Below are 18,829 nucleotides of genomic sequence, written 5' to 3'. Positions count from 1 at the left end.
ATGTTCTGGATTGACTGACCTTCATGTCTTAAAGTAATGATGGACTGTTATTTCTCTTTGCTTATTTGAGCTGTTCTTTCCATAATATGGACTTGGTCTTTTACCAAATAGTGCCATCTTCTGTATACCACCTCTAACTTGTCACAACACAACTGTTGGCTCAAACGCATTAAGGAAAGAAATTCCACAAATTAACAAGGCACACTTAATTGAAATGCATTCCAGGTGACTACCTCATGAAGCTGGTTGAGAGAATACCAAGAGTGTGCAAAGGGTGGCTACTTTGAAGAATTTTAAATATATATGTTTTGAAATTTCAAATATAAAATATATTTTGATTTGTTTAACAGTTTTTTGGTTACTACATGATTCCATGTGTTATTTCATAGTTGATGTCTTCACTATTATTCTACAATGTAGAAAATAGTACACATTAAATAAAAACCCTTGAATGAGTAGATGTGTCCAAACTTTCGACTGGTGCTGTATTGGAGATTCTTCAAAGAAAACAATTATGAGCTGAACAGTATGCCAGTGGAAAGGAGGACAGTAGCAGGTAACCCAACTGTGGTTTGTGACTATTATGATTTCCCATTGTAGCAACTTCAGTTGCAGTAATTCCGTTACTGATTTTTTGGTAATTCCGTTAACAATTTAGTAATGAATCACTTAATCATTCAAACAAAGAGGAGTAAAATTACTATAACTAATTGGTAGGTCTACCAGTGCCTTCATTAACAGTGCCTTTAATCAGTGCATTCATTAACCTGTTGAGTGTAGGGGGCAGTATTTTGATGTTTGGATGAAAAACATACCCAAATGAAACTGCCTATTTCTCAGGCCCAGAAACTAGAATATGCATACAATTGTCAGATTAGGATAGAAAACACTCAAAAGTTTCCAAAACTGTCAAAATGTTGTCTGTGAGTATAACAGAACTGATATTGCAGGCGAAAACCTGAGGAAAATCCAATGAGGAAGTGCCTTCTATTTTGAAAGCTCCCTGTTCCATTGCATGCCTTCGCTCCATTTAAAAGGGATATCAAACAGATTCCTTTTCCTATGGCTTCCACATGGTCTGAACAGTCTTTAGAGATAGTTTCAGCCTTTTATTCTGAAAAATGAGCGAGAACAATCACATCGCGTCAGTGGATGGCTGGGTGCCAGCAGAGTTTTGCATGTGCCAACAGCTTGGAGCAGACATTTTCTCTCGCTCTCTCCTATTGAAAAAGCTACAGTCCGGTTCAAATATTATCGATTATTTATTGTAAAAACAACCTGAGGATTGATTATAAAAAACGTTTGACATGTTTCTACAAACTTTACGGTTACGATTTGGAATTTTTGTCTGCCCCGTCGTGACCGCTCGAGCCTGTGGATTTCTGAACATAACGCGCCAACCAAATGGAGGTGTTTTGGATATAAAAATAATCTTTATGGAACAAAAGGAACATTTATTGTGTAACTGGGAGTCTCGTGAGTGCAAACATCCGAAGCTCAAAGGTAAGCGATTCATTTTATTGCTTTTCTGACTTTCATGACCAATCTACTTTGCTGCTAGCTGTTTGTAATGTTTTGTCTGCTGAGAGAGATGTCCTTACATAAACGCTTGGTTTGCTTTCGCCGAAAAGCTTTTTTGAAATCTGACATGCCAGGTGGATTAACAACAAGCTAAGCTGTGTTTTGCTATATTGCACTTGTGATTTCATGAAAATTTAATATTTTCAGTAATTTCATTTGAATTTGGCGCTCTGCAATTCAGCGGATGTTGACGAAAATGATCCCGCAAACCGGATGGGTGCGCCAAGAAGTGTTCCTACCTCTTGACTTGATTCCACATTTTGTTGTGTTACAGCCTTAACTCAAAATTGATTACATTTGAGTTTTTCACCAATATACACACACAATAGCCCATAATGACAAAGTGAAAACATGTTTTAAAAAATGTTGGCAAATGTATTGAAGATGAAATACAGAATATCTCATTCATATAAGCATGCACAGCTCAGGCAATATTTTATAGAAGCACCTTTGGTAGCGATTACAGTTGTGAGTCTTTCTGTGTAAGTCTAATAGCTTTCAATACCTGGATTGTGCAACATTTCCCATTATTATTTTCATTTTTCAAGCTCTGTCAAATTGGTTGCTGGTCATTGCTAGACAACCATTTATGTCTTGCAATAGATTTTGAAGTAGATTTAAGGAAAAACTGTAACTCGGCCACTCAGGAACATTCACTGTCTTCTTGGTAAGCAACTCCAGTGTAGATTTGGCGCACATCTCCCAGTGTCTGGTGGAAAGCACCCTGAACCAGGCTTTCCTATTGGATTTTGCCTGTGCTGAGCTCCCTTCTGGTTCTTTTTTATCCTGAAACACCCCCCAGTCCTAAACAATTACAAGCATACCCATAACATGATGCAGCCACCGCTATGCTTGAAAATATGGAGAGTGGTACTTGGATTTGCAACAGAACATTACTTTGTATTCTTTTTCCACCTTTTTTACAATTTTACTTTAGTGCCCTGTTGCAAATATGATGCATGTTTTGGAATATTTTTATTCTGTACATGCCTCCTTTTCACTCTGTGAATTAGGTTACTATTGTGGAATAACTACAATGTTGTTGATCCATCCTCAGTTTTCTCCTATCACAGCCATTAAACCCTGTAACTGTTTTAAAGTCACCATTGACCTCATAGCGAAATCCCTGAGCGGTTTCCTTCCTCTCCGGCAACTGAATTAGGAATGATGCCTGCATCGTTGTAGTGACTGGGTGTATTGATACACCATCCAAAGTGTAATTAATAACTTCACCATGCTCAAAGGGATATTCAATGTTTGAAGTTGCCCTTCTTCGTGAGGCATTGGAAAACTTCCCTGGTCTTGTGTAGGCCAGTGACAAAATAAATCTACATTTAATCAATTTTACATTCAGAATGTGTAACAACAAAATGTGGAAAAAGTCAAGGGGTGTGAATACTTTCTGAAGACACTGTATTTGTTACTTCTATGAAATTTCATTATCGTCCCTCTTCATAAGGGCATGAAATTAGAAAATATTTTAAAGATACAGTATGTGGGTTTTTGGTAACGGAATTTAAAAGGCACAAGGCAATATGTCTTGAATTTACAGAAGGTAAGGAATTTCTCCAAAACTAAATATAAGTGTTGATATTAGTTGACAGCGGTCTTTATCTATTTCTGATACCTTTTAAGACTTTCTGGTATATGTTTTCTAAGACCCCTTTTCCATCTGTTTTTTCCAGAAATCAAAGCCTTTACTTATTCCTAATTTTTAGGATGGAAAATGGTTGAAAAACATATCTATGCCTTAATTTCCCAAAAATATATACTTTCATTTGACACCCAATTTGATATGCTCCTATGAATTTCACATGTTGGTACTCACGGGTCCTTTTCCATGGAAATGCCCCTGTCTGTCTCTGTCTCGGTCTCTCTCTCTCTCTCTGTCTGCTTAGCACCTTCAGCCTCTGAATAGAGGTCTATTTTAATGTTAGCCTCCCAGCCAGCTTCCACTAGGCCGGGAGAAGACGGGGGACAGAGAGGGGGAGGAAGAAAGAATGATACCATAGACAGAGTGAGTCAGTCAGTTTTGGCAGAAATGCAAGTTGTCAGAAGACTTTTGGGTGCTCTTTAGCTCAGTGTCTGGATCTACAGCTAGGCTACACACTGAAGCTGATGGAAGAGAAGAGCGTTGGCTAATACTACATTCCTAATGATTCATAGAATGGATTACAATGAGACGAGAGGGTGGAACAAATAGCCAACATTCTTTGGAACGTCTGGACAGACCATAAAAAGGAACGCAGAACTTAGGCTACATAATAGGATCTATTTGATGTGGCCCTCGTGTAGCCTACATACTCTTGCTGATGATAAAAGTACAGGAATGGCTGACATGTTTCAGTTGAATACTCCATAGAAAGGCGGAACCACATAGTCAAGATTCCTTAGAATGTGAAATCAATTTCAATTCTGTCCTTCAAACGCTACCCCAAAAGGAAGCATGCAGTCTCAAGCGAAATCACCAGATATTAACTCAAAAGACAGCATCTTTTATACAACGTACACCTCCATAGAATTCTAGGATGCTCCATTATAGAATGTTAGAGGAGGAATCCTTCATAGAACGAATGGGCCTTTCCCTTTCATTCCAAGCCAGTCTATTTCACGCCTAGCCTCATCGTAGCATTTTGCACATAATAATAACAGCTATAGATTACATAGTACCCTGCATAGTGCAATGTTAGTAGCTTGGTACCTTAGTTATCTTTAGTGGGCTTTTATGCGTATCAATAAGTTAACACCAAAGCGTTTAACATTTTCACCCTCTGCCACAAAGTTCTGTGCTCAAAGCACTACACTTCCCAGAGTTCTTAGCGTAAAGAAATGACCCGCACTGGAAGGGTAATAAAATGTCACAAGACACTTTTTAATGATACATATTTTCCATGTTCATATAAAAGCGTTCCTAATCCATTTTGAAGTACGAACAACAGAGAAAATAAAATATCTTCTCCCCTGTCTTAATACCGGGGAAATAGTTCACAAATGTAACCAATTTCGAGGTGAGCGCCAGACTGAAAATAGAACTCTCACAGCCCTGATATTCTCCTTCTCCGACTAACTCTGGTGCTAAAACAATTCAATATGGATAGATCGCCAGCTTTCAGAAAAAAAAACACTTCTGTAAAGATGTCATCCTACCTTGTTTGCCATTGTCGGTGCATTAATCTATCATTACAAAATGGGCCAAGGTTTTCGTGGGTTACAAATCCTCAGCCAGACATTTCCTCGCAGCTCAACTGGGCGAAAACAAGGCACTTCTTAGGGCGAGTCGTCGCAGAACAAATTTTAATACATCACTAAATACAAGATGCCCTTTAACCTCAAACCTGAGAGAGACAGCTAAAATGGTTGAATGCGAAAAAATCCGCGACAGTCAATCCCAATTGTGTATATCCAGTCAACAAAAATATGACATTTCTTTATAGCGGGTAAATAGCTGAATTGACTCCGGAGCCCGGGGAGCAAGATTCCTGTAGCCTACCGGTAGTAAGAAACCGGAAAGATAGTGGGCTCAGTCCAATGGTTCTCCCAAGACAAGCAGGCCTATAGACTATGTATATGACAAGTTAGTTGTGTGAGTTTGTAGATCCAGGTCAGGACTCTCCTATCCCTAGTAGCCTTGGCCAAGCTAAAAACAATAATAATAATCAAACGTATAATAATACTAACAACAACAACAATAATAGTAAGGCCTAATAATAACATAAAACTAGCGCTACTACTACGTCTACTTCTAATAATAATAATAATTTATTTTAATACATTTAGGTATGTTGTCTTTTATTTTGAAATTGTATTTATCATACAGAAAGATCAGTGAATAGCATTTAATTGTATGTCAAATTAGATTCAAATAAGAATTGGTTAGTGCCATGATATTTCAATATCATCATTTAATTGTTACAATGTATCCTTGTGAAAAAGTTTTGACAGTTTGACAGCACATGACATGCAGGTGTGAAGGGCGCTGTTCAAAAGAGGACTAATAAAAATGTCGCCATCTGCTGGACAGAAGCATGGTTAAAGGTCCATAGGCCTAATGAATTTACAGTGTCAGTCCAGTAGAAACGCATTCAAATTGTTTTATGTTTGACACAGGCTTTTCTTCCTTCCTAGATAAATTTGCTCAGGAGTTTGTCCCACTGTTTTAAATGATTTGGAGTCATAGTTATACGTAGATTCTGGAAATGTAATACAAATCTTGTGAGGAAAGTAATTTAATAGTTTAACTTATTCCTGTTAGAACAAAGGTTCTAACGATGAACGTAGCCTTAAGATGCTTTTGGGAAACTGAGCTCAGTTCAGTTTATGCTTGGTGATGCCACGGGGCGGCCCTATCCTTACTCCTTCCAATGTGTATGATAGGATGAAATATGTGCCCCTTGTTATTGTACTGTTTGGAGAAATGTAAGCACTAAATAATCATATATATACGGTATATATTTATATTTGTTGCCCTACGTTATATCCCTTTGATAACCATGTCATCAGTTTGATAATGCTAATTACTCCTTTGTTATGTTTATCCTGGCAGTCTCCTGCGTTGGATGCTATATGTTAAGCCAATTCCCCATAGTCACCTGGCACTACTTTGTCATGTCTGCACCTCTATGTTATGTGTTGATAAAGTTTCCCTTTTGTATCTTCCGTCCAGATCATCACATCCTTGTTATCCACATCCTATCTCCAAGGCCTTTACAAGCCACCACTCCTAAAGCATCCTTCCTAACCTTCCCACCGGCCTTACAAGCCCTACAAAACCTTCATTCCAAACCCTCTCCCAACGTGCCTCTGTTCGTTCCTGTGTTCATGTGTGTTTGTGTAATAAATACCCCTAAACCTGGATTCCTACTCAATCTCCTCATTTGCATTCTGACCAATGTGCCAGGGTGGAAACAACAGTCCTGAAACTAGCTTACAGTCTGTCCTTGCCCGAGTCCTTTTCTTCACTATTACTATTTGGATAGATAGGAGGTGGAGGATAAATGTAGATAATGTCTACAGTATCTAATTCTATAGTTGCAAGTCATTACTTGGCATGGTTTCTCCTCATAGGCAGTACTAATATGAGTTTGACCTAAATGTAATATTTCTGTGTGAATTGCATCCCGATTCCCCACCTTTTTCCCAAAGCACACTTTCTTGTACGGATTTAGCAAAGCAATGCTGGAAACTATCCTATGCTTTTAAATCCATGACGAGGAGTGTGCAAATGCACACTTCAGGAGAAGGGTGGAGAAGAGCCCTTGTAGTTGAAGCCTACAGTGCTCTCTCAACCACCTTCTAAGCCCAGTCCTGTAGCTGAAGCCGACAGCAAAATATTCTGGATGTAAGTGCTACTCTACAGCATGGTAGTGTTCAGGTTATTGTAGTCCCATCCTCCACCACAGTTCTTGTGACATTTTGTTTGCAAGTAAAGTTTCTGTTTGCATACAGTAGTAAATATTGTCAATTGTCAACACTACAGTAGTGAGTTATTATATCTCACAGGGGACAATACCAGAGACTCTGTAAGGGGGCGGATCTATGATATGGACTGTAATCAATCTGATTCTTCTGTTGTCTAAAGGGTACAAAACATTTTGGGGGAAGAAAAGCCTTTCCTATATTCACTTATTTGGTCCAGTCCAGACCTTACATTGTTCCTTTCAACTCATCTATTTTGTGATCTTACCCTTTGGAAACTATGAGAAGGGAGTGGTTCACCTGACTAACGTCAAAGATCTGTAGGCCTATATCATGACGAGATGTTTATGTCTCCGCCCTAACAATGGGAATCATTGTCCCAAACGCGGGAAGGCAGGGAACAAGCCCATAAGTCCAAAATAAGCCCATGGAAACACATTGGGCTTATTTTGGACAGATCTTGTCAAGAGTGAAACCTCTCATTTTGCCTCTTCCTCTCTGCTAACGTCATTGCTGTGTGCAGGCAAACCCCAGCAGCTTTTCCAGCAGACTGCCCCCTCCTGCCTTCCAGATCCTGCTGACCAAGCTGCCCCCCATCAGCCAGGTGGAGATGCTCTCCCATCGGAAGCAAGGGCTGGAGTGGCACCAAAATGGCAGAAAAATGACTGGTTACTGGTCTTGAAACGCATGTGTAATTTTGGTAAACTGTTTGCCACTTGTGGAAATACATATTGTTGCCACATTTTTGCCAGAGATTGAAACAGAATCTCGAGATAATTATTTGCCAGAAAAAACTCTGTTGAACTGTTTGCAACTAGTGCCAATACATTTTATTGTTGCCAAAGGTTTGCTGCAGTTTCACCACTAGTGGCAACATTTGCAAACTTCTGGCAACGTTTTGTGGCACACAATTTAGTTTGCAGCAAATTTGCCACAAACTTGCTGGAAGTTTGCAGCTAATATTTACTTTTGCAAGGGTATCCATTGCCACTCAGCTGTGTTCAGTCAAGTTTACAGTGTCAATTTGTTAGCCACTAGTCACATGTTCAATAATTCTGCAAATACAGTTGAAAGGAAAAGTATGTGAACCCTTTGGAATTACCTGGATTTCTACATAAATTGGTCAAAAAAGTGATCTGATCTTCCTCTAAGTCACAACAACAGACTAACACAATGTGCTTAAACTAATAACCCGCACATTATTGTATTTTTCTTGTCTATATTGAATACATAATTTAAACATTCACAGTGTAGCTCGGGAAAAGTATGTGAACCCCTAGGTTAATGACTTCTCCAAAAGATCATTGGAGTCAGGAGTCAACTAACCTGGAGTCCAATCAATGAGACGAGATTGGAGATGTTGGTTAGAGCTGCCCTGCAATGTAAAAAAACACTCACAAAATGTCAGTTTGCTATTCACATGAAGTATTGCCTGATGTGAACCATGCCTCGAACAATAGAGATCTCAGATGACCTAACATTAAGAATTGTTGACTTGCATGAAGCTGGAAATGGTTACAAAAGTATCTCTAAAAGCCTTGATGTTCATCAGTCCACGTTAAGACAAATTGTCTATATATTGAGAAAGTTCAGCACTGTTGCTACTCTCCCTAGGAGTGGCCGTCCTGCAAAGATGACTGCTAGAGCACAGTGCAGAATGCTCAATAAGGTTAAGAAGAATCCTAGTGTCAGCTGAAGACTTACAGAAATCTCTGGAACATGTTAACATCTCTGCTGATGAGTCTACGATACGTAAAACACTAAACAAGAAGGATGTTCATGCGAGGACACCACGGAAGAAGCCACTCCTCTCCAAAAAAAACATTGCGGCAAGTCTGAAGTTCGCAAAAGAGCACCTGGATGTTCCACAACGCTACTGGCAAAATATTCTGTGGACAGATGAAACTAAAGTTGAGTTGTTTGGAAGGAACACACAACACTATGTGTGGAGAGAAAAAAGTCACAGCACACCAACATCAAAACCTCATCCCAAATGTAAAGTATGGTGGAGGGAGCATCATGGTTCGGACTGCTTTGCTGCCTCAGGGTCTGGACAACTTGCTATCATCGACGAAAAAATTAATTCCCATGTTTATCAAGACATTTAGCAGGAGAATGTAAGGCTATCTATCTGCGAACTGAAGCTCAACAGAAATTGGGTGATGCAACAGGACAATGACCAAAAACACAGAAGTAAATCAACAACAGAATGGCTTCAACAGAAGAAAATACGCCTGACCTCACCCTGATTGAGATGCTGTGGCATGACCTCGAGAGTGGTTCACATCAGACATCCAAAGAATATTGCTGAACTGAAACGGTTTTGTAAAGAGGAATGGTCCAAAATTCCTCCTGATCGTTGTGCAGGTCTGATGCGCAACTACGGAAAATGTTTGGTTGAGGTTATTGCTGTAAAAGGAGGGTCAACCAGTTATTAAATCCAAGGGTTCATATACTTTTCCCACCCTGCACTGTGAATGTTTACTCGGTGCGTTCAATAAAGACATAAAACATATAATTGTTTGTGTGTTATTAGATTAAGCAGACTGTGTTTGTCTATTGTTGTGATTTAAATGAAGATCAGATCAAATTACATGACCAATTTATGCAGAAATCCAGGTAATTCCAAAGGGTTCACATAATTTTTCAATACAAAAATGTTCTTGCTCTTTCGTGAAGTTCTTCCAATCTTAAATTGTAAATCATTATCAAGGTAAACTAGTTGAAATTCTAACCTGTTTCTTGAACACCAGTGATTATTTTAAGAATAATAACAACAGTGTTACCTGTAGGACAATGTCTCTATCACAGATCTCCAAGTGTACAGTAAGGGGTACAGCCTTCATCAAATCATTTGTGATAGTTAATTGTGCAGACTGATTGCTACGGTATGGACATGACAAATCGGTATGGACATGACAAATAGGTATGGACATGACAAATCAATAAATTAATTGAACACTGTTATCTGCTTTATGCCTCTCATTTTCCAGTTTACATTAGAAAGGAAAAACCTGCAATAACACCTCATGTCTTACAGCTTTAACAGTATTGAGTTAAGAAACAGCTTTGTTAACTAACTCAACTACTCAAAGAATGTTAAGGCCAAGGTTATGTAATCTACTCTGATGATATTGTTACTGGCCATATATTCATAGATTGATGTGTTTAGAAAAAGTTGGTTTTGGCTTTGGTTATGTTGCACTGCAGCTATTTAGCTAAATGACCCAGACATTTGTGTGAATCAACTTGCTAGCTAGCTTCTTAGCCTGTTAGCTAGCTAACATAGTTAGGGGCTGAAGATAGTAGTTCAGGGGATACAATTGACACATCTAACTTCTGGAATTAGCAATCAATCTAATTTATATGTCGTGGAATTGAATCTGTCATGGTTGCTCATGGTCACGCAATGAGCTAGCCCCGCCTGCAACTTCAAAATCAGTGTTGGCCCTTAACCCAAAAGATCATGTAATGAGGTAGCCCCACCTGCAACTTCAAAATCAGTGTTGGTGTCACGACTTCCACCGAAGTCGGTTCCTCTCCTTGTTCTGGCTGCGTTCGGCGTTCGGTGTCACCGGTCTTCTAGTCATCGTTGATCCATTTTTCATTTTTCCATTTGTTTTGTCTTGTTTTCCTACACACCTGGTATTAATTTCCCTCATTTATTGTGTATTTCACCATCTGTTCCCCCCCATGTCTTTGTGTGGAATTATTTGTTGTCAGTGCTTGTGCACGTAGTTACTGGTGCGCGTCGGGTTTTGTACCCATGTTGGTTATTTCTTTATGCCGTTGGTTTTTCAATGAAACTGCTCCGGCTGTTACCTAGTTCTGCTCTCCTGCGTCTGACTTCCCTGCCACCAGTTACGCACCCCTTACAGTTGGCCATTAGCCCAAAAGGTAACTTAATAAGATAGCCCCGCCTGCAACTTCAAAATCAGTCAAGCTAGTTTATACAGTGTGTAACGGACATGAGTCGGTCATGGTTGCTCAAGGTCACGTAATGAGGTAGCCCCGCATGCAACTTCAAAATCAGTGTTGGCCCTTTTTTTAAATGTAAAAATGCCCACAGTCATCAAGCTAGGGGAGAGATCATTATTACATGCAGTACCAGTCAAAAGTTTGGACACACCTACTCATTCCTGGGATTTTCTTAATTTTTACTATTTTCTATATTGTAGAATAATAGTGAAGACATCAAAACTATGAAATAACACATACGGAATCATGTAGCAACCAACAAAGTGTTAATCAAATCAAAATATATTTTAAATTTGAGATTCTTCAAAGTAGCCACCTGTTGCCTTGATGACCGCTTTGTACACTCTTGGCAAATAAAGAAAAACCCTTGAGTAGGTGTGTCCAAAGTTTTGACTGGTACTCTACCTCCAGCATATTGACTGATCTAGGCCAGTAATACAGATATAAGGGCCATGTAAGAATCTCTATTAATTTAACCTAATTCTTAAGTTATTTTTGGTCATTTGATATTGCCTATAGGGCGCAAAATTGCTGGGACCATGGCTGGCAAGTGAGCTGCGTCAAATACGCCTAAAATAACATTGCGGGACTGTGGTTGGTTGGGTTTGGGACCAGTTCTTGAGCCAGTGGGTGCAAGATGAAAAGCTGTAGGTGCAGGCAGGAGCAGGATGAAGAAACCGGTCTGGCGCAGACCTCTGCTGTAGACCATGACAGTGAAGCCTGTAAAGTTAGAGCTGTTTATTACTGTGTCAGTGTGAAAAGTAGGGCATTAGCTGGGGAAACTGACAGATCAATAACATTACATTGCCATACGGACTAATAAAACTCACATTGCACTGAAAAAACATCGCAATATCAATCTTCAATCGTTTGGCCTATGGTTTCATCATTTGATTCAGGTCTAGTGTGATTGTGGCAAAAATAATAGCTAATGTTGGCCAACTTTTTGCCAGCTCTCTCGCTAACTCTACATCAACTGGCGAAAGCTAGCCAAGTTCATTTACTTTTGTTGAAACGGGACAATTACAAAGGATTCAAAGCATGTCCAAACAAACAACAGCTGTTAGATATTAGTAATAGCCACCTCATATTGCTATCTGACATATAGCTAGAGGCTAGACCTGGCTGTTGTAGGTGTACTAGCTAGCGTAGCTAATTCATTCACCTCAGTCGAGAGGGGATGAAACATTTGCTAACGTTACATGCCAGTTAAAATACTAGCCCAGCTCTGTCAATAAACACTAGTTTAGTTTTTTTTTGTTTTTCTTCAGGATTGGTGGGTCCCTTGCGGGACGGTTGAGCTAACATAGGCTAATGCAATTAGCATGATGTTGTAAGTAACAAGAACATTTCCCAGGACATATACATATCTGATATTGGCAGAAAGCTTAAATTCTTGTTAATCTAACTGCACTGTCCAATTTACAGTAGCTATTATGAAATAATACCAAGCTATTGTTTGAGGAGAGTGCACAGTTTTGAACATGAAAAGTTATAAACAAATTAGGCACATTTGGGCAGTCTTGATGGAAAATTTTTAACAGAAATGCAATGGCTCATTGGATCACACTAAAACTTTGCACATACACTGCTGGCATCTAGTGGGCAATATCTAAATTGCACCTGGACTGGAATAAATCATTATGGCCATGCATTTGATGGTACAGATGATGGTAGAATGAAAATACAAAAAAACATAGTTTTTTCCCCCTTTGTATTATCTTTTACCAGATCTAATGTGTTATATTGGTCCTGGTCAGTCCCTAGATGGGAGACTGCTGCTGGAAGTGGTGTTGGAGGGCCAGTAGGAGGCACTCTTTCCTCTGATCTAAAAATACACTGCTCAAAAAAATAAAGGGAACACTTAAAACAACACAATGTAACTCCAAGTCAATCACTGTCACGTTCTTTCAAAATCGAACCCAGAAGCAGACCAGGACAAGGAGAGTAGGAAGAAGGTGAGTATTTATTTACAAGTGAATGTGAATGGGTAGATATATCCAGGTGGCGTAGCGGGCAGCGGTGGTGAGTTGATGGGAGTAAATAGGTGGATCCAATGGGGTAGCGGAATCCTCCGACAACCAGGCGGGAATGGGGTAAATGATCCGGGTGAGTAACTGAAGACAGAACAAACGGAGGTAAGTTTAAAAAACAACGAAACAAATTCTATCCAACTTGAGGCTGATACTCTGGCACAACATACTGTTCATGGCTAACGATCCGGCAGGGAATGGATGTCAGGTCCGGGCTTATGAAGAGGAGAGATGATGATCAGGACCAGGTGTGCAGATAGCTGATGGGATACAGGTGCGGGTAATCAGAACTCCCAACTGGCTACATTGCCCGGCAACCAGACAGGGTGCGTTCCAGGACGCCGGAAAAAACACTCCAGGACAGAACACAGGCAAAAAACAGACTCAGGAAACGGGTTTCGTGACAATCACACTTCTGTGAAATCAAACTGTCCACTTAGGAAGCAACACTGATTGACAATAAATTTCACATGCTGTTGTGCAAATGGAATAGACAACAGGTGGAAATTATAGGCATTTAGCAAGACACCCCCAATAAAGGAGTGGTTCTGCAGGTGGGAACCACAGACCACTTCTCAGTTCCTATGCTTCCTGGCTAATGTTTTGGTCACTTTTGAATGCTGGCGGTGCTTTCACTCTAGTGGTAGCATGAGACGGAGTCTACAACCCACACAAGTGGCTCAGGTAGTGCAGCTCATCCAGGATGGCACATCAATGCGAGATGTGGCAAGAAGGTTTGCTGTGTCTGTCAGCGTAGTGTCCAGAGCATGGAGGCGCTACCAGGAGACAGGCCAGTACATCAGGAGACGTGGAGGAGGCCGTAGGAGGGCAACAACCCAGCAGCAGGTCCGCTACCTCCGCTTTTGTGCAAGGAGGAGCAGGAGGAGCACTGCCAGAGCCCTGCAAAATGACTTCCAGCAGGCCACAAATGTGCATGTGTCTGCTCAAACGGTCAGAAACAGACTCCATGAGGGTGGTATGAGGGCCCGACGTCCACAGGTGGGGGTTGTGCTTACAGCCCAACACCGTGCAGGACATTTGGCATTTGCCAGAGAACACCAAGATTGGCAAATTCGCCACTGGTGCCCTGTGCTCTTCACAGATGAAAGCAGGTTCACACTGAGCACATGTGACAGACGTGACAGAGTCTGGAGACACCGTGGAGAACGTTCTGCTGCCTGCAACATCCTCCAGCATGACCGGTTTGGCGGTGGGTCAGTCATGGTGTGGGGTGGCATTTCTTTGGGGGCCGCCAGTCCTCCGTGTAGCCTGACTGCCATTAGGTACCGAGATGAGATCCTCAGACCCCTTGTGAGACCATATGCTGGTGTGGTTGGCCCTGGGTTCCTCCTAATGCAAGACAATGCTAGACTTTATGTGGCTGGAGTGTGTCAGCAGTTCCTGCAAGGGGAAGGCATTGATGCTATGGACTGGCCCGCCCGTTCCCCAGACCTGAATCCAATTGAGCACATCTGGGACATCATGTCTCGCTCCATCCACCAATGGATGCACCACAGCCTGTCCAGGAGTTGGCGGATGCTTTAGTCCAGGTCTTTGAGCAGTGTATATCCCAATACCCCAGGGCAGTGATTGGGGACACTGCCCTGTGTAGGGTGCCGTCTTTCAGATGGGACGTTAAACGGGTGTCCTGACTCTCTGAGGTCATTAAGGATCCCATGGCACTTATCGTAAGAATAGGGGTGTAAACCCCGGTGTCCTGGCTAAATTTCCAATATGGCCCTCAAACCATCAAGGTCACCTAAGAATCTCCGGTTTACAATTGGCTTATTCATCCCCCTCCTCTCCCCTGTAACTATTCCCCAGGTCGTTGCTGTAAATGAGAATGTGTTCTCAGTCAAATTACCAGATAAAATAACAGATGAATAAAAATTTAAAATATATACATTCTCCTACATTCCTTTCACATTTCCACAAACTTCAAAGTGTTTCCTTTCAAATGGTACCAAGAAAATGCATATCCTTGCTTCAGTGCCTGAGCTACAGGCAGTTAGATTTGGGTTTGTCATTTTAGGCGAAAATTGAAAAAAAGGAGCTGATCCATACGAGGTTTTAATTTCAACAGCAGTTATCTTGCCAGCTACATCAGTCAACTAAAGAGTAGCCAGTTTCTGCTCTGCTTACTTTTACAACTCTGTGAAAGAGCTCAACACACTGAAATAAGCTCAACTCTCCCTTGCTGGTCCAGCCAGACTTCCAGAAGCTTTGTTTTCACACAGCCTATCAGCCGCTCTGTGGTGTCCACTCAGTCCTAAATCCAGCCTTCTCAACACTCCAAACAGCCAACCCGACCACTCTAGGTGTCCGCATGGTCCTAAAGCACACCATTGCCGCTTTTTGTATCACATTGTTTTGATAAAACTGGGGGAGACAAACAGGCAATTTCAGTATGTGGGGGGACATAGCCCCGTTGAATGTTGCGCCCCTGCTTCTCCCTATCATCTACACTAATTGAAATGTATTTAACAAGTGACATCAATCAGGGATTGTAGTTTACACCTGGTCAGTCTGTCATAGAAAGAGCAGTTCTTAAAGTTTTGTAAACTCAGTGTATATTCATTTACATACAAGCTGCATATATTGTGTTTCCTGGTATTGTAAAAATATGGGTGGTTATTTTCCATGCTGTGTGTGTCGGCTACATGTGAGTGTTTCTAATGAGTGTTATGTGTGTGAGTGTGTGTGTACTGTACAGTAGTATCTGCCCACATCCATTCAACTCACAAAGGGACAGGATGTTCTCGAAGGAGAACTCAGATCAGTAACCAACAGGAACAGAAGCACAGACAGCCACTGTCTTGAGAGTCTGAAAGAGAGACACAACATAATGACTAAACATATCAATAACAATGTGAAGAATGTACTACTTAAATGGAAAAACCTTGAGTTAAGGAAACATATAATAAATCATAACACTGAATTGACTGCATGATGAATGTCTACCTCACGGTGTAATAACATTGACTGATTGGAGAATTGACTGCATGATGAATGTCTACCTCACGGAGTAATAACACTGGTGGGTTATGGTGAAGTATTTGAGAAACACAGTGACTGAGTTTATTTTTTTTTAAATTATTTCACCTTTATTTAACCAGGTAGGCTTGTTGAGAAAAAGTTCTCATTTACAACTGTGACCTGGCCAAGATAAAGCAAAGCAGTTCGACACATATAACAACACAGAGTTACACATGGAGATAAACAAAACATACAGTCAATAAAACAGTAGAAAAAGAAAAAAAAGGGAAAAAAAGTGATAGTCATTGTTTACCCAGGTAGTCAAGGAGCTCAGAGAAGGGCTGTGGTAGTCATGAAATTGTGTCAGCCGGTTATTATATTGCAAAAAACTAACTAACATACTAACATAAACATGTTTAGCATATCCAGGCCTTCACACATACAAGCCTCATACAAATGTTGATGCGCACCTTTGGAACATCTACATTTTAAAAGTCTATTAAATCAGTTGAATATACACCATCACAATAAATCCATTATTTATTTTAGGCAGGTCTAAACAACTATTGATTGAGAACCACAGAGTTACGGCAAGTCGCAATGAAAACAAGAGCTGCCTCCACTATTCCAGCACCATTTCAACTTCAACATTTCAACATTATCAAATCACCTCTGCTTAGTCTAATACAGCGACCTCTAAAGATACCATAAACAATTTATTCCAATCAACGGAAAGCTAAATATGATGTGGCTGTCCATGGTTCTGATTTCTGTGTGCGTGTGTGTTTGTGTGTGCGTGTGCGTTCATGCAGGTAGCAAGTTGACTCACCCTAATTGTAGAGAAACGCCAATGCCATTCTCCTCTCTTTCCTGTTCACTAAACGGTCTATCACCCTGTCATATTGTACACGCTTTTATTTTTTGTTGTCCTAGGCTACCTGGCTAAAATGCTTGCTCGCAAGCCTCTCTTCCATTCATGGGCAATGTTAGCTACTGTAGTTAACATTTGCCTTCTACATCTAGCTACATACTGAACTTCCATCCTCTGTCATCAAGGCAAAGGGTGGCTACTTTGAAGAATCTCAAATATAAAATATATTTAGATTTGTTTAACACTTTTATGGTTACTACATGATTCCATATGTGTTAGAAGCTGTTTAGAAGCCTCTTAGTCCGCCATGTTCAGAATACACGTCCTGGTAATCTGTCTGACCCCGCAGCTTTGTGAATGTTGACCTGTTTAAAGGTCTTACTCACATCGGCTGCTGAGAGCGTGATCACACAGTCATCCGGCACAGCTGATGCTCTCATGTATGTTTCAGTGTTACTTGCCTCGAAGTGAGCATAGAAGTTATTCAGCTCGTCTGGTAGGCTCATGTCACTGGGCAGCTCTCGGTTGTGCTTCCCTTTGTAGCTCTATCCAACAGCCCAGCTGGATAGATTTAGCTAGCTATCATACAAATGTGTAGGCTATGGATAGCTATGTTATGTATATGATTGTAACAGAAATAATAATGTACGTGCGTTACCAGCTGCAACACCATTTTAGCTAAAATATAACAAAAGACCTCCTCCACTCACCAACAACCTGTTCAAACGGTGAGTTAGTTAGATAATCACTTTCACAGGCAAGTATACAACAAAAAACAATGGGGATCCTCGGGTCCCTTTCTTCACTGTAAACAGGTCTAACTAGCTAGATGTTAGCTGAGGAATGCTCACCTCTGTTCTCTTATATTGATATACATTCAGTGGCAAGTTTATTAATTAGTACCGGGTCGGCCAGGTTTCCCCCAGAACAGCCTGAATTCTTTGGGGCATGGACACGTTGCTCAATTGGTGTCAAGGGACCTAATGTGTGCCAGGAATATATTCCCCATACCATTACACCACCAGCCTGTACTGTTGACACCAGGCAGGTTGGGGCCATGGACTTAAGCTGCTTACGCCAAATCCTGACTCTGCATGATGTAACAGGAACTGAGATTTCTCTGGACCAGGTGATGTTTTTCCACTCCTCAGTTGTCCAGTGTTGGTGATCGCGTTCCCACTGGAGCCTCTTCTTCTTGTTTTTAACTGATAGGAGTGGAACCCGGTGTGGTTGTCTGCTGCAATAGCCCATCCGTGACAAGGACCGACGAGTTGTGTGTTCCGAGATGCCATTCTGCACAGCATTCTTGTACCGCGCCGTTATTTGCCTGTTTGTGGCCCACCTCTTAGCTTGAAAGATTCTTGCCATTCTCTCATCAACTAGCTTTTTTCGCCCATAGGACTGCTGCTGACTGGATGTTTTTTGTTTGTCGCACCGTTCTCTGTAAACCCTAGACACTGTCGTGCGTGAAAGGCCCAGGAGGCCATCCATTTCTTAGATACTGGAACTGGCGCTCCTGGCACTCAAAGTCGCTTAGGTCACTCGTTTTTCCCAGTCTAACGTTCAATCAAACAGTAACTGAATAACTGAATGCCTCAATGCCTGTCTGCCTACTCTACATAGCAATCAATGGAAACAGGATGCACCTGAGCTCAATTTCGAGTCTCATAGCAAAGGGTCTGAGCACTCATGTAAATAAAGTATTTCTGTTTTTAATTTTATGTAATTTGCAACAATTTCTAAAAACCTGCTTTCACTTTGTCATTATGGTGTATTGTGTGTAGATTGATGAGGGGAATAAAATAATTGTATTAATTTTAGAATAAAGCTGTAACGTAACAAAATGTGGAAAAAGTCAAGGGGTCTGAATACTTTCCGAACCGTCTCAATATAAGCGTTCCTGACTTAGCTAGTTGTTTTTAGAGAACCAGATGTGCTTATGGCTTAACACAATTTAGTTTGCCGTGGAAAATAT

At 40.8% G+C, this 18,829-nt stretch overlaps 1 protein-coding gene across 6 annotated transcripts in view; it reads right to left on the bottom strand.

Annotated features, from left to right (window-relative positions):
- The window catches only part of snx9b (sorting nexin 9b), a 28,260-nt gene extending 23,106 nt beyond the window's left edge, over positions 1 to 5,154 (bottom strand). For 2 of the 6 annotated variants that reach the window (XM_024405251.2, XM_024405252.2), the window contains exon 1: positions 4,729 to 5,154. In XM_024405251.2, coding sequence (XP_024261019.1) covers positions 4,729 to 4,740 — 12 coding nt within the window. In that variant the 5' untranslated portion in view covers positions 4,741 to 5,154. The remainder of the gene's footprint in view (positions 1 to 4,728) is intronic. The other 4 variants (XM_024405253.2, XM_024405255.2, XM_024405254.2 and 1 more) reach the window with 3 other exon arrangements.
- Between the last annotated feature and the right edge of the window lie 13,675 nt (positions 5,155 to 18,829).

The sequence above is a fragment of the Oncorhynchus tshawytscha genome, linkage group LG18 (genome assembly GCF_018296145.1).
Source record: "Oncorhynchus tshawytscha isolate Ot180627B linkage group LG18, Otsh_v2.0, whole genome shotgun sequence".
NCBI classification, from domain to species: Eukaryota; Metazoa; Chordata; class Actinopteri; order Salmoniformes; family Salmonidae; genus Oncorhynchus; species Oncorhynchus tshawytscha.
This window is presented reverse-complemented; position numbering and strand designations above follow the sequence as displayed.